The following is a 16,777-nucleotide window of genomic DNA, read 5'->3' on the forward strand; positions in this document are numbered from 1 at the left end:
CATTTACAGCAAGGAGATAAGAACAAAGAAAATAGCTGAGTGTCTGAACTTACTTGTTTGGGGCAGTGGCACTGTTCAGTTTTAAGTATATAACATCATTAACTGCCTGCAGTTTTACTCTTAAGAAGCTAAGCTGGCCTGCCTTGCACAGACTTTTCTCAACTTAGAATGTGGTACGTTTCTCCTGATTAAATGAGCCTTTTTCCAATTTGGTGTCAGAAAGTGGGCTACTGGACACTCATTTGAAAGAAAAAAGATTACTGACTCCATAAAGTTGACATAACACAGCAATTGAATATATTCCTGCATTTACAGTCATGTCAGATTGGTCTCCAAGCTGAAAATTTACGTACTGAACTTCTAGGGAAATTCTGAAGGTACTGCTAAACAAGACTCTACTTTTCCCACTTAACTTCTAGCTGCAGCCTTAAGTGGTCAAGGGAAATGTAAAACGTGAGAAATCTTATGTGGGGCCAGCATGCATACAGATGTGTGGACGAGACCTGAAAAAAGGCCAAAATGTGTTGGTCAGTGAGTCCTGAATCAAACCCAGTCCGGTGGTAGATGAGATTTTGCACTATATATAAGTCCTAAAACATGAGCACACTGACACCACCCCCCCAACACACACATACCACCACCACTACCAGCTTCTACCCCACCAATGTTTTTAGGGCTCTGCACCTCTAAGAACAAGCAGTTTCATTACATTTCACAAGCACATCACCTACTCACAGTTTGAATATCCAAACAAACCCCATTAAAGGTCTAGAGTCAAGTCACAATGAACTGAACATTTCTCCCCTGACTCAGGGTAAACAGGAAGTATAATCTTCAATCCTAGCTGCAGGTTATCAGGAAAAACAGTGGATTCAAACAGTCACCTAAAATCAAGACACTCTTTAAAAAGCCCTTATTTTGTTCCTGCTAATGAAGCCCCCAACTCCTGTAGCCAAGACCCCCTATTACAAACAGACCCCAAATGTTCGCAGAACTCTTCAAACATGGTCACAGAGGAAATGGATTGCTTTACTTACCCAACAAATGTTCAAGCAACCGTCTCATTTTTCCACAGTTAGGAAGAGAGAACAGGCTGGCAGATTTGGGACTTGATCAAAAAGGAAATTTTTTTAAACAGTTACATGGTATTATTAAAAACACACACACACAACAACAACACAACCCAACAACTGAATATGGAATGCTGTCATGAGCCACAGACATGATTTTATTTCCTCTACACTCCATCACACAGGAGAAGAGAGGAGGATACAATGTATAAAAGGGACAGGAAAATGAAAACAAGGATAAAAGGTAACATTAGTTCCTTGAAAATCATGCAAGAGTAGAAAACTAAGGGATTCAGAATCCTTGCAGGTTTTTTTTTTTTTTTTTGCAGGATGTTGTCCAAGATCTCTCTCCCCCCACCCCCCAGTCCCCAGTCCCCATCCCTACTCCAAAAACTTCCTCCAAAGCCTAGAATACACTTTCAGAAACATTTGCTGGCTGTAGGCTGGCTTGCAGAACGCTCTATAGCAACCTAAGTCAGGAAAACAGGCTGAACAATGTAGTTTCAAGTGCAGAAGCTCTGTAGAATAAGAGAAGACCGTGTACAGACACCACCACCCACCTAGGCCCCAGGAGCTAGACTCTCCTTAGCACTGCTCTGCTGAGGGCACAATTCTTTTGCAAACACGCTCCTCTCTTGTCAAAACTTATCCAGCCTTCCCAGAACCTCTTTGGAGAGGCAAACTTGCCTGCTCTGCTGTCTGCCATGAGCTCTCCTTGGAGAGGAGCCTGTTTGCTTACCTTCCATTTTCTTCCCCCAGCAGGGCATGTGGCAAAAGAGAAGACAATAGTGCAGGGGTGGGAGGGGGGAAACTGCTCAGAGAGAGAGAGAGGGGAAGAGAGAGGGAAGAGGAAAAGAAAAAAAAAAAAAAGAAGGAAAAAAAAAAGCTTCTTTTTTGGCATACCAGGATCTAGCTTCAAACTCTTCCAGAAACACCATGCCCTGGTGGAAGGAAAGGTGTGCCAGGCCCTTGCCAGTTTGCAAAATCAAGCTATGGCTAATGGCTACTGAGCCATGTGACCCAAGAAAGCAAAAAAATTCTCTCTAAACAGTTCCAAGTTAACATAAGTGCTCTGGGGGTGAGTGTGGCACGGCCAGCCACAGAGAAATCACACTGCTCGCCCACAATTCGGATGTCTCAGAGGGAGGGGGAAAAAAGATGGTTAAAAAGTCGAGCTTACCTCTGTGGATGCATTGTTAACACTGTGTAATGTCAATACTTATAAAACATGGAGGACAGGCTCCTAGTTCTCACAGAAAAAGGGTTTGGCACTTCGGCTGATGATCTGGCCGCCTAATAAAAGCTCATCCCCGATTGGCTGCCCCGGCAAATCGGAGTGTAAAGCCACCCCGGATTGGCTGAAACACTTCCTGAGCGATTATCTTTGTGAGGCTCGGGTGAGCAAGAGCCATCCTGTGCATAGAAAAAGACAGGCTAAGCTAGGCCTTTTGCAGCAAGAAAAACTTGGGAAAGGGGCCCCCACACGCACTTCTCCTGCACCCTGGCTAGATTTCCCGGCACGGGCCAGGCAGGGCAGCCAGCCTGACCTGCTCCAGGAAAGCCTGAGGCCCGGAGGTCCCTGGGAAGGGAGTTTCTTGGAGTGGGCTGGAACGGCTCACCCTCACCTGCCCCCAGAGAAACGGCCCTTGTCCAGGAAGGAAGGCCAGCCTTTTTCTAGAACAGTCCAGCAGGGTGGCTCTCCAAGGGGAAGGGGAAGCTGGGGAGTGGGGAGTCCCGGGGAAACAGCCAAGGGGCCAGAAAAAGGGGCTTGAGACAGGCCTCTGAGAAGCTGGGGGAAGCAGGCAGCCCGGGGGAGCCCCGAAAAATCAGCAGAGAGCAGCCCTGGCTTCTCAGAGGAGCGAGGAGTAGCTGCTGAGGGGAGGAGGGGAGCAGAGTGGTCAAGTTTGCATAGTCATTGTCCCCATGCCTCCTTGCAAGGCAGGCCAGAGAGCCGTGGGCCTCTCGTGCCCTGCTTAGCCAGTCCTGCAGGCAAAATCAACGTGGGTTCCTGTCGCCCGGCCACGATGCCAAGGGGGACCCCTCTCGGTCCTTATCCTAAGAAAAACCCAAAGCCCTCCTCGCAGGCCACATGCCTGGACCTACAAACTTCCCTTCTTTCCCGGCCCCTCCCCCACGGCCGAGGCCTGCTAAACCTGTCAGTTAAACACAAATCTGACTTCCGTATTAGCCTGCGATGCCTTCAGCTTCCTGCCTGTTAACCCTCTCTCAGACTCGGGGCCTGGCTGGGAAAAACTAGGCCTTGAGATCGCAGCAAAGGCCTGTGGAAAAATACCAGCTGCAGCTCTCCCGGCAGATGCAGAAAGAGAGAGAGAGAGAGCCGCTGTCTCTCAGCCTTTGCTTCCCAGGGAGGCGTGTACCTTGTGAATCCAGGGCACAGGCAGTGCCTCTCGGGCTGAGAAGCCATTTCAATCCAGAGGGAGACAGAAAGATGGCACGCTCAGCCCGGAAACAAGAGCCCCCATTATGCGTCAGGCCTACCCCCGTAGGTCAGCCCTTCCTGCCACAATCATCCCTGTATGTGTGTGCCTGGGGGAGTTGGGCCCTCCTCGGTGGGCAGACAAATCCCCTGGGCTTCCTAAGGATTCTTGCTTCCATTTATTTGCACAGAGAACGGCTTCTTTTCGTCCCCCAAGGCAGATGGAGCAGCGATTTCACACACAGCCCTCCATTTGGCAGCCCCCCCACCCCCCATCTCTGGCACCGCTCCCCAGTAAAATATTAACTGGTTGTTCAGAGCTGCTTATAATTCTACCCACTTCGATTGCGTTAGGAGGTCTTTGCCGGTCTCCTCCCTAAAGCTGCCTTCGCAGTTGTTCTGTACCCAGAGATCGAAAAGGACCGTAAAATGTCCCCAGCTTTCTCGCTCTCTTTCCTTCTTCGGCATTTTAAATGACAAGGTGCTTAATTAACAGGATTTTTTAAAACAGCAAGCTGGAACCACAGAAGCTAAATAAACACCATTCTTTACAGGCTGGAGAAAGCTTCCAGAGTTAACCCAGCCATATGCCAGGAGGCATAACTCTGGAGCAATAAAGTCTCCCCTCTCCTCCTAAAATTAGGACTTGTGGGCTTTCTTGTCCCACACGGTTCCCACAAAGAAAACGAAGAGCTGATGGCTTGCTTTCCCTGCCCCCCCCCCCAACCCCCACATGGACAACAGATGCCCACTGCTTGTACATAAATTCTTCCTGGCCGGGAATCTCATATCAAACAGGCTCAGGAACGAGCTGGGAATCGAAACTCACTGTACTGCAGGGCAGGACCCAGGCTTTATAAAAACGGACAGGATGTTGCTGTTGTTACTGTTTTAGGCTGCTGAGGCCAAGCTGCAGGGAGGGACAGCTCCATGGCCACCCAACCTGACAAAGCTCCAGTGCTCAGGACAGCAGGCCTGGCCCTCACCAGAAGGGAGGGGCCTGCTCTTCCTGGAGGTAGAAAGCTGCATGGGGAGGCTAAATAGGAGGAGGCGAGAGGTGGAGGCCACAGTGAAGCAGTGCGTGCTCACCCTCCTAGCTGTGTGGGCAGCGGCCCTCCACCGCCATCCCATATGGAATGCTGTTTGTTTCTGCGGGTGCTGCTTTGAGGGGAACAAACAGGACTGTGGGGTTGGTGGCAGATCTCCCATGCAGCTAAGTCCACGAACCAATGAGGAAATAAAATATGCCGCTGGTGTGCGTGGTGGATTTTAACCTGGGATTAAAGCTTGTTGCATAAGCGGCTACAGCATCATCCCCGCCTCCCTCCCTCTCTCTGATCACTTGATCACTTGAAATGTTTTCTGGGGCAAAGAGCAGGAAGCTGCTGGCTTATTCTGGCAGCTCTGCTCTGTTTGAGGAATGCTGTTGGCATTCGGGTAGGTCTGAGGTTATCTGGAAAACAGCAATTCGGCTGGGGACAGACACAAAAGTATGGTGGCAGATGGAATCCTGGGAGGAACACAGATTGAAAAGAAAGCCTGGGGCAGGCCTACGAAGGGCTGGTCCTGGGCTTGATGGAATGTGGCTGATAAGCAGGAAATAAAACCAAATGTTGCAGGTCTCAATCTAAAAATCCATTCAGCAGCTCCTCTTAAAGCCCCACTGCAGTGAGTATCCCAGCAGCTACTTCTAAATTAGTGCTTTACATAGACTGATTCCTGAAGTAGGTGGCATTGTTAGAAACCTGGAACTAAGCCCAGAGAGGTGAAGTGAGCTGCCCAAGGTCACACAGCTGGGAAGTGCCAGAGATCAGACGTCCATCCCCGTTAGCACTTCACATCCCTAAACTCTGTACCTTCGCCTGCCTCTAAAGAAAGAAGCAAAAGCAAAGCCGAACCAAGCACAGCAGAAACAATGAGGCTGAAACCTACGAACAGCAACTGCGTAATCTGTGTTTTCTTTTAGGAGGTAGACCAGTTTTTTGCTTTTTTGTTTTTTGATACAGTGTCTCTGTCACCCAGGCTGGAGTGCAGTGACGTCATCACAACTCAATGCTGCAACCTGAAGACCCACCCTTTTGAGGTGGGTTTTCAGTATTGAATGATGGCGCTGAAGGAAACTTTTAAATTAGACTCATTCAAATGCCCCTCATTACAGATCGAGGCCCAGAGGAAGCGACCCTCTCCCTCCCAACCTCCAGCAAGATGCAAGATGTCAAGGGGGAACACTTTGCCATCTCTAAAATTAGGCTTTTATATTCCATGAAACCAGTGGTTCTCAACCATGGGGGGTTTTGCCCTCCAGGGGACATTTGGCAATGCCTGGAGGTGCGTGGGTTGTCACAGCTAGGGAGGTTGTATTAGTGGTATCTAGTGGGTAGAGGCCAGCGATGATGCAAAACATCCTATAGTACACAGGACCAGCCCCCCACAACAAGGAAGTATCTGATCCAAAATGTCCAAGGTTGGGAAACCCTGGCTTTAAGCCCTTTAAGGAAAGGGAAGAAAACAGTCCAATCATTCTGCCTCTGGCTAGAAAAGCCAGTACAGGCCTAAACAAGCAGGTTCTTTGGTGATATTAATAAGCGATGAGCTAATAAAAATAGCTTAAAACGTGTCTCTCTTAATATTCCCAGGGTACAGAGAGGATCGGGGTACAGAATCAGGCTGTTGGGAGCCAGGCAGAGTGTCACAGTAACAACAATGGTCTCGAGGGAGAGGAAGGGCTGGCCCCAGCTCCCTTCCCCCAGCACCTTACGAACTGAGGCCTGGCCTCCCTGAAATGGCTCGCCCGTTCCGCTGGCCTCCAGCCAGGCGAGCAGCGGCAGGAGCGGCCCCACAAGCTGCATCCCGAGATAGCCTGTTCGGCTGCCTACGAAAATAAGCACACTTGCAGTTATCGGCCTCCAGCTACAGCAGGCCTCTCTGACCGTTACGCGAAATGGACAGGATCGAGGCAGGGAAGTGTTTTAAATATCTTGTTTTGTTTTGTTCCTTTCTGGCCAATTAGAACCAAGGCCAACTTCGGGCACGGTGACAGAAGGGCTCACCTTCAGAGCCCGGAGCTGACTGCGTCATGTTACAGCCACAAAGAGGCAGATAGCAGCCTCCCTCCCTTGGAGAAGATGGCTACTAGGAGAGGGATGTGGGGTTGTTTTGTTTTTTTACGTCTTTCTAGGAGGGACTGGCAGGATTAGGCAAATGGCGGGAGGGAAAACAAAAAGGGCTAGTGGAAAGGGCAGGGGGTGGATGGTCTCGCCTCAACAGGCAGATGGCCACAGCGCGGGTGGGGCGCTGAGCAAGGGATGCTGGAGCAGAAGGAAAATGAAAAGCAGGAAAACTCAGGCCCTACTCTTTTTTCTTCCTAGCAATTACTTTTATGGGCAGAAGACTATAGATTCATTCGCTCTGTTTCTCCCTCCCACTAGACCAGCGGTTTTGCCCCCGCAAGGGGACATTTAGCAATGCCTAGGGACGTTTTGGGTTGTCTCCATTTTGGGTTGTAAGATCTTTCAGGGAAGTGGGGAGTGCTACTGGCATCTAGTGCTGCTAAACATCCTACAACGCATAGGACAAGACCCCACAGCGGAGAATTAGCCAGCCTCAAATGTCAATAGTGCAGAGGCTGAGAAGCTGTGCACCAGGCTGAGCGCTTCACAACGCAAGGAAGGACCTTGTCTGAATTCTTCACCATCATGCCCTCAAGAGTTGAACACAGCACTTGACATATATTAGAGCTCAGTAGAACACCATCTCCCATCCGGATGGTTGCAAGAATTTTACCTGAGCTCTCTGCTTCTGCCCTTGCAAACGCTTGTACACATGTACTCACACACACATACACACACCGTACCACCCAGGCTGCCAGTAATCCTTTTTTTTTTTTTCTCTCCTTTTTTTTTTTTTTTTTTGAGACAAAGTCTCACTCTGTCGCCCAGGCTAGAGTGCAGTGGCACAATCTCAGCTCACTGCAACCACCGTATCCCAGGATCGTGCAATTCTCCTGCCTCACTCTCCTGAGTAGCTGGGATTACAGGCACATGCCACCACACCCAGCTAATTTTTTTGTGTCTTTAGTAGAGACGGGGGTTTCACCATGTTGTCCAGGATGGTCTCGATCTCCTGACCTCGTGATCCGCCTGCCTTGGTCTCCCAAAGTGCTGGGATTACAGGCGTGAGCCACCGTGCCCAGCCACTTATTTATTGTATTATTTTTTTTCTGAGACACAGTCTCACTCTGTCGCCCAGGCTGGAGTGCAGTGGTGCCATCTCAGCTCACTGCAACATCCGCCTCCTGGATTCAAGTGATTCTGCTGCCTCAGCCTCCCGAGTAGCTGAGATTACAGGTGCAAACCACCACGCCCGGCTAATTTTTTTTTTTTTTGTATTTTTAGTAGAGACGCGGTTTCAAATTTCACCATGTTGGCCAGGCTGGTCAGGAACTCCTAAGCTCAAGCAATCCACCTGCCTTGGCCTCCCAAAGTGTTGGGATTACAAGCGTGAACCACCACTGTTCCCAGCCTGCCAGTGATCCTTTCAAAACACAAGTCAGCTCCTGTCCTTCCTCTGCTCAAAATCCATCAATGACTCCTATTTCTCAGTAACAGCCCAAGTCCAGAAAATGGCCCACCAGCCTCCTGGATGGCGCTGTGCCCTTCTGATCTCCGACCATCTCCCTCCACCCTTCGGTGGCTCACTCTGCTCCGGCCACTCCGATCATCCACCTGTTCTTTCCATTCTCTAACTTGTTCTCTCCTGCTTGGAGCCATGGTACTTGATCTTCTACTCTGACCCTTCCTACAATCAATGGATCTGCCCACTTCCCCAAACCACCCAGCAGCTAGCCATTTCCTCCACGGGGCCTCAACATGTCTGCATCTTCCCTCCTGCTTCTGAAAGGATTCCCCACAGCCGACAAGGCCTCTCCTCTGCTGCACCCTCCACCGGATATCTTCCCATCTGAGCCCTGGCTTAACAACTAGCCCCATTTCTCTTGCACCTGTAACCTTTTTCCTCTCTCTTCCCCACATCAAGAAGCACAACTGTGCAGTGATTGAGTGTGTGGCTGCTGGTGCCACACTCTCTGGGTGTGGATCCCAGCCACCCCACTTGCCAGCTGTGCGGCCTTGCTTGAAGTACTAAATTCTCTGTGCCTTGATTTTCTCATCAGTACAATGGGAACAAAAATAATAAGTACCTGGAATCATTGAATAAATCATCTGTACCAAGAGCTTGCAGCAACGCTGCAGAGTCAGCTGTTACTATTTCCCTCTTGGCTCATTCTTTTTTTTTTTTTAATTTATTATTATTTTTTTTTTTGGAGATGGAGTCTCGCTGTGTCGCCCAGGCTGGAGTGCAGCGGCGCAACTTCAGCTCACTGCAACCTCCACCTCCTGCGTTCAAGAGATTCTCCTGCCTCAGTCTCCAGAGTAGCTGGGATTACAGGCGCGTGCCACCACGCCGGGCTAATTTTTGTATTTATAGTAGAGACGGGGTTTCACCATGTTGATCAGGCTGGTCTCAAACTCCTGACCTCAGGTGATCCACCTGCCTCAGCCTCCCAAAGTGCTGGGATTACAGGCGCCAGCCACTCTGCCAGGCCATCAGATACGATTTTAAACACTTTACATGAACTAACCCATTTATCCTCAAAACTATAAAGCAGGCGACATTATACTTATCAACCCCACTCCTATATGAGTAAACTGAGGTCAGGACTAACGGTCCCATTCTTTTTTTTTTTTTTGAGATAGAGTCTCACCCTGTCTCCCAGGTTGGAGTGCAGTGGCATGATCTTGGCTCACTGCAAACTCTGCCTCCTGGGTTCAAGCGATTCTCCTGCCTCAGCCTCCTGAGTAGCTGGGATTATAGGTGCACGCCAGGACACCTGGCTAATTTTTGTATTTTTAGTAGAGACGGAGTTTCACCATGTTGGTCAGGCTGGACCCAAACTCCTGACCTCATGATCTGCCTGCTTTGGCCTCCCAGAGTGCTGGGATTACAGGCATGAGCCATCGCACCTGGCTTTTTTTTTTTTTTTTTTTGAGACGGAGTCTCACTCTTATCGCCCAGGCTGGAGTGCAGTGGCGCGATCTCAGCTCACTGCAAACTCCGCCTCCTGGGTTCACGCCATTCTCCTGCCTCAGCCTCCCAAGTAGCTGGGACTACAGGAGCCTGCCACCACGCCTGGCTAATTTTTTGTATTTTTAGTAGAGATGGGGTTTCACCGTGTTAGCCAGAATGGTCTCGATCTCCTGACCTTGTGATCCGCCCGCCTCAGCCTCCCTAAGTGCTGGGATTACAGGCGTGAGCCACCGTGCCTGGCCTTTTTTTTTTTTTTTTTTTAAAGAGAGGGAGCCCTCACTCTGTTTCCCAGACTGCAGTGTGATGGCAAGATGACAGCTCATGGCAGCCTCATCCACCTTGGCTTAAGCAATCCTCCCACCTCAGCCTCCTGAGTATCTGGGGTCACAAGTGTGTGCCACCACACACAGCTAATTTTTTTTTAATTTCTTACTAGTTTTTTTTGTTTTTGTTTTTGAGACACAATCTCGCCCTGTCGCCAGGCTGGAGTGTGGTGGCGAGATCTCAGCTCACTACAACCTCTGCTTCCCGGGTTCAAAAGATTCTCCTGCCTCAGCCTCAGCCTCCCAAGCTGGGATTACAGGTGCATGCCAACACGCCCGGCTAATTTTTGTATTTTTAGTAGAGACAGGATTTCACCATGTTGGCCAGGATGGTCTTGATCTCTTGACCTTGTGATCCGCCCGCCTCGGCCTCCCAAAGTGCTGGGATTATAGGCATGAGCCACCGCACCTGGACTTAATTTTTTATTTGTAAGAGATGGGGGTCGGGCCGGGCACGGTGGCTCATGCCTGTAATCCCAGCACTTTGGGAGGCCGAGGCAGGCGGATCACCTGAGGTCAGGCGTTCGAGACCAGCCTGACCAACATGGAGAAACCCTGTCCCTACTAAAAATACAAAATTAGCCAGGCATGGTGGCTCATGCCTGTAATCTCAGCTACTCAGGAGGCTGAGGCAGGAGAATCGCTTGAACCCAGGAGGCAGAGGTTGCTGTGAGCCAAGATCGTGTCATTGCACTCCAGCCTGGGCAACAAGAGTGAAACTCCATCTCAAAAAGATAAAAAAAAAAAAGAGACAGGGGTCTTGCTATGTGGTCTGGGCAGGTCTCAAACTCCTGGACCCAAATGATCCTCCCACCTCAGCCTCCCGAAGTGCTGGAATTACAGATATGAGCCACAGTGCCTGCCAGTTTATCTGCTTTAGATAGTGTGGGCAGAAAGTGGGGAGAGCCTTCAAGGAGGCTGTGACATTGGAGCGAAGAACATAGAACCTTCCTGGTGGAGGGAACAAGAAGTATGAAGGCTCTAAGTTGGGCTGAGCTTGACAGCTTGATGTTTCAGAGGAACAAAAAAAGGCCAGGTATGGCTACACCAAATAAGGTGCAAAGAGACTGGGTCCCATGGCTCAATCCTGTAATCCCAGTGCTTTGGGAGGCTGAGGTGAGCAGATTGCTTGAGCCCAGGAGTTCGAGACCAGCCTGGGCAACAAAGCAAGACCATGTCTCTACAAAAAATAGAAGAAATTAGCCAGGCGTGCTAGTGCACACTTGTAGTCCTAGCTACTCGACAGGTTGAGGTAGGAAGATCACTTGAGTCAAGGAACTCAAGGCTACAATGAGTGGTGATCATATCACTGCACTCCAGCCTGGGCAACAGGGTGAGATTCTGTCTCAAAAAATAAAATAAAGTGGCCGGGCACAGTGGCTCACGCCTGTAATCCCAGCACTTTGGGAGGCCGAGGCGGGCGGGTCACAAGGTCAGGAGATCGAAACCACCCTGGCTAATACAGTGAAACCCCATCTCTACTAAAAATACAAAAGGGTGGTTGTGTTTGGCCAGGCGCGGTGGCTCACGCCTGTAATCCCAACACTTTGTGAGGCCAAGGCAGGTAGATCATCTGAGGTTGGGAGTTCAAGACCAGCCTGACCAACATGAAGAAACCCCATCTCTACTAAAAATACAAAATTAGCCGGGCGTGGTGGTGCATGCCTGTAATCCCAGCTACTCAGGAAGGCTGAGGCAGGAGAATTCCTTGAACCCAGGAGGCAGAGGTTGTGGTGAGTCAAGATCGTGCCACTGCACTCCAGCCTGGGCAACAAGAGTGAAACTCAGTCGAAAAAATAAAAAATAAATAAAAATACAAATACAAAAAATTAGCACAAGCCTGTAGTCCCAGCTACTCAGGAGGCTGAGGCAGGAGAATCTCTGGAACCCGGGAGGCGGGGGTTGCAGTGAACCAAGATCGCGCCAGTGCACTTCAGCCTGGGCAACAGAGCGAGATTCTGTCTCAAAATAAATAAATAATAAAATAAAATAATAATAATAATAACATGCAGAGGACCAGGCCGGGCACAGTGACTCACATCTGTAATCCCAGCACTTTAGGAGGCGAGGCTGAGGCAGGCAGATGACGTGAGGTCAGGAGTTAGAGAACAGCTTGGTGAACGTGGTGAAACCCCGTCTCTACTAAAAATACAAAAATTGGCCAGGAGCAGTGGCTCACACCTGTAATCTCAGCACTTTGGGAGGCCGAGGTAGGTGGATCACGAGGTCAGGAGTTTGAGACCAGCCTGGCCAATATGGTGAATCCTTGTCTTTACTAAAAAATACAAAAAAATTAGCCGGGCATGCTGGCGCATACCTCTAATCCCAGCTACTCTGGAGGCTGAGGCAGGAGAATCACTTGAACCTAGGAGGAGGAGGTTGCAGTGAGCCGAGATTGCGCCACTGAAGTTCAGCCCGGGCAACAGTGCGAGTCTCCTTCTCAAAAAAAAAAAAAAAAAAATCAAAAATTAGCTGGGCGTGGTGGTGGGCACTTGTAATCTCAGCTACTCAGGAGGCTGAGGCAGGAGAATTGCTTGAGCCCAGGAGGCAAAGGTTGCAGTGAGCCGAAATCCCGCCATCGCACTCCAGCCTGGGCAACAGAGACTCTGTCTCAAAAAAAAAAAAAGTTCCAGAGGACCTAAGCATGGAGATAAGCTCAGAGACAAGGTCACCATTCCCTCCACCATCTTTCCATTACTAAGACTCAAAATATTCCACAATGTTCTTTACCTTCCCATCCCCACTCTCCTCCACATCTAATCCACACCATCCCTGAACCCACCCCAAAAGAGAGCCCTATAAAAGGTAGCTAGACATGTACACACAAGCTTAAGACAGATTGTGACTCTGCACTGTGTAGCTCCGGAACCCCAAATAATTTCTATAACTCTCTACACCTGATCCTCCACATATAAAATAGGAATACTACTCTCTATCTCATAGGGTTATACAGTAAATAGAGAAAATGAATTAATAGGTATGAAAATACCTCCCACGGGTGGATCACCTGAGGTCAGGTGTTCGAGACCAGCCTGGCCAATATGGCGAAACCCTGTCTTTACTGAAAATACAAAAATTAGCCAGGCGTGGTGGTGGACGCCTGTAATCCCAGCTACTCGGGAGGCTGAAGCAGGAGAATCGCTTGAATCCAGGAGGCAAAAGTTGCAGTGAGCTGAGATCACATGCTGCACTCCAGCCTGCGTGACAGAGGGAGACTCCGTCTCAAAAAAAAAAAAAGAAGAAGAAATAAAATACAATAAGATAAAATAATGTATTTTGGCTGGGCACAGTGGCTCACACCTGTAATCACAGCATTTTGGAAGGCTGAGGCGGGTGGATCACCTGAGGTCAGGAGTTCGAGACCAGCTGGCCAACACAGTGAAACCCCATCTCTACTAAAAATGCAAAAAATTAGCTGGACGTGGTGGCAGGTGCCTGTAACCCCAGCTACTCAGGAGGCTGAGGCAGGAGGGCAGGAGAAACCCTTGAACCCGGGAGGCGGAGGTTGCAGTGAGCCAAGATGGCACCACTGCACTCCAGCCTGGGTGACAGAGCGAGACTCCGTCTCAAAAAATAAAAATAAAAAAATTATGTATTGTATTTGCTTTTCAGGGCAGCAATCTTGTCCTTAACAAACACTTGATATGACGGTTCATCTCCAGAGCCTAGAGTAGGTCCCACACAGGGGAGTCTGTTGATTTGAGTGAATGTCAATTCCTGGGGCTCAGTACAAATGCTTTAAAACAATTTGCTTAATACTGGGCACAATAGGCTTAATGTGGCCTTGCTAAGTTCCTGGAGTGACTTCTATGGGCTTTAGCCTCCTCCTGCTGCCACCACTACCTCTATCGCCCTCCTCGTTGTCATGACAACATCTCCTCCTCCTCATCTTTACCTTGGAAGAGTGGCTTGCACTTATTGAGGTGCCATGTGCCAGGCACTGTTCCAAACACACTTTACGTATTAATTAATTTAAACCCTCCAACAACCCTATGAGGCAGGTACGAGGATAACCCCCATTTTACAGGTGAGAAACCTGAGGTGCAGAGAGATCAAGTAATTTACACATCTGAAAAAAGGAAAACATTCATAAGAAAAATGAAACCTCAGCCTACTTGGCCTCTAAAATTTCAAGAAGCTAAAACTATGGAGAAACCAACACAGGCGATCAGGAACCAATTTACCAACAACAGCAGCAAAAAATAGACCAAACACAAACAAATTCCAGAGAGGGCAATTCAATCACAATTCATCTCGTGTTCTGAGGCCCCCCAAACCTCCCTGTGTTTTCCATTCACCTGGTTCCTCAAGCCCCAGATCTGGACATCACCCTTGACCACCGCGTCCCCATCTCCCATCCCAAGCCCTGTGGCTTCACCTTCTGAGTGCCTTCCACTGCCGACTGCGGCGGCGTAGCTCCATTCTGCACAGGTGCTCGGCTCCAGAGCCACCATTATCTGCTATCCCGGCTGGAAGGGAACAGCCTCCTCACCCCGACTCTGCTCCCATCCTCCACCCTCAGCAGCTGGAAGGATCTTTTGAAATTTCAATTTGGGCCAGATCACATCCCCATCCCCCAACCCCCACCTCTAAAACCCTTCTTCACAGGTTTCCCATTGTTCTCAGGCCAAAGTCTGAAATTCTTCAACAAGCCCTAGGGGGCCTGTAGGATTCCCTTCTCCAGCTTTTGCTCAGGGTCTGAGCTCCAGCCAGCTTCAAAGACTGAGTGAGTTTGCCTGGGTTCAAATCTTGGCTCTGCCTTTCACTCACTGTGCCACCACATGTAAGTAACTTAACCTCTCTGGGCCTCTAAAGTGGGGATAATAGCGCCTCCTAGAGTGTTGTCAGGATTAAATTAATTCATGTAGTAAAAAGTGCTCACTTAGCACAGCATCTGGCACCCAGTTAGCTATTGCTATTGTTATTGCTGTCAGGTAACTCCTACTCATCCTTCAAAACCCAACACAACATTCATTTCTTCAGGACAGCCTTCCCAGACTCATTTCCCAAAAAAAATCAGATCCTAGGCTGGGCATGGTGGCTCACGCCAGTAATCCCAGCACTTTAAGAGGCCGAGGTGGGTGATCACCTGAGGTCAGGAGTTCAGGACCAGCCTGGCCAACATGGTGAAACCCCGTCTCTACTAAAAAATACAAAAATTAGCCAGGTGTGGTGGCGGGCGCTTGTAATCCCAGCTACTCTGGAGGCTGAGACAGGAGAATTGCTTAAACCCGGGAGGCGGAGGTTGCAGTGAGCGAGATCACGCCACTGCACTCCAGCCTGGGCGACAAGAGCAAAACTCTGTCTCAAAAAAAAAAAAATCAGATCCTCCAGTTATATGGTGTCCTCATAGTGCCCATGACAATCATAATTTAATACTTTATACATGTTTAATCACCGGGTACAAATTTTATTTTATTTTTTTTGAGACAGAGTCTTGCTCTGTCTCCCAAGCCGGAGTTCAGTGGCCCGATCTCGGCTCACTGCAACCTCCATCCCGGGTTCAAGCGATTCTCCCACCTCAGCCTCCTGAGTAGCTGGGACTACAGGCACACAACACCATACCCAGCTAATTTTTGTATTTTTTGTAGAGACGGGGTTTTGCCACTTGCCCAGGCTGGTCTTGAAGTCCTGGGCTCAAGCAATCCGCCTGCCTTGAACTCTCAGAGAACTGGGATTACAGATGTGAGCCACCGTGCCGGGCAGGTATAAATTCCTATGATCGAGTTCTTACTGTCTGTTTTGTTCAATTCTGTATCACTCTGGCACATAGTAGGTGCTCAAAAATAATTTGGTGAATATTGGACAAGAGAGTAGCTGAATGAATCAGCTGCAAAGAAGCCCAAATCCCCACTTTTCAAGTTAAATAATTAGAAAAATCGGCTTTTGGCCAGGCACGGTGACTCACACCTGTAATCCCAGCACTGTGGGAGGCCGAGGCGGGCGGATCACGAGGTCAGGAAATCGGGACTATCTTGGCTAACACGGTGAAACCTCGTCTCTACTAAAAATACAAAAAAAATTAGCCGGGCGTGGTGGCGGGCACTTATAGTCCCAGCTACTCGGGAGGCTGAGGCAGGAGAATGGCGTGAACCCGGGAGGCGGAGCTTGCAGTGAGCCGAGATCGCGCCACTGTACTCCAGCCTGGGTGACAGAGCGAGACTCTGTCTCAAAAAAAAAAAAAGAAAAATCGGCTTTTAATGAAAGTGCAGGAAAACTAAAGCCCACTGGGGGTAACTGAGTTACAAAAGGAAGCCGCAGTGATTCCAATGTAAAGCAAAACTGGGAGCGTGGCCCAGAGAGCTGCAGTGCAGGGGCTGTGTTAGCCTAAGAGCTGACTACTTGGTATTCACAGCAGGCAGCTCAAACAAAGAGAGAGGAGAGGGACGAATTCTATGGGGAGCTGAAGGCCAAAGGCCCGAAGCTGAAGGCAGAAGTGGTGGATTACCCTAGGGGCGGGAGGCTTCCAGCTGCAGAAATCGCCCAGATTCTAGGAATCCATCCCACCCTTGCCCCTGCTCACTGCTCTCTTACCTGAATTGCCTGCCCCCAACCCTTCGGCTCACCAGCCTCAGGAATAGTGACTCACTCCAATGCCTCTCGTCCCAGCTACAGCCCAGGCCTCCACCAGCCTGATGTCAGAACCTCTGTAGGGTGGCCAGGTCTAGCAAATACAAATACAGGATGCCCAGTTCAGTTTGAATTTCAGATAAACAAGGAATCATTTTTTTAGTATAAGTACATCCTGTATCAATCTGGCACCTCTACCTCTCTGGTCCCATCAAACTCTCCCCAGCAATGTCCTTTCACAGTTACCTTTCTGCTGCTCAGAGTCTTGAGCCTCCTAGAAAGATAAACTGGCC

General features: G+C 49.4%; 1 protein-coding gene across 34 annotated transcripts in view; it reads right to left on the bottom strand.

The window, feature by feature from the left end:
- ZMYND8 (zinc finger MYND-type containing 8) overlaps nt 1–16,471 on the bottom strand; it is a 161,549-nt gene extending 145,078 nt beyond the window's left edge. For 10 of the 34 annotated variants that reach the window (XM_024238592.3, XM_024238588.3, XM_024238585.3 and 7 more), the window contains exon 1: nt 14,293–14,431. In XM_024238592.3, the coding sequence (XP_024094360.1) occupies nt 14,293–14,336 (44 nt within the window). In that variant the 5' untranslated portion in view covers nt 14,337–14,431. 34 annotated transcript variants of the gene reach the window in all.
- Between the last annotated feature and the right edge of the window lie 306 nt (nt 16,472–16,777).

The sequence above is a fragment of the Pongo abelii genome, chromosome 21 (assembly GCF_028885655.2).
Source record: "Pongo abelii isolate AG06213 chromosome 21, NHGRI_mPonAbe1-v2.0_pri, whole genome shotgun sequence".
NCBI lineage: Eukaryota > Metazoa > Chordata > Mammalia > Primates > Hominidae > Pongo > Pongo abelii.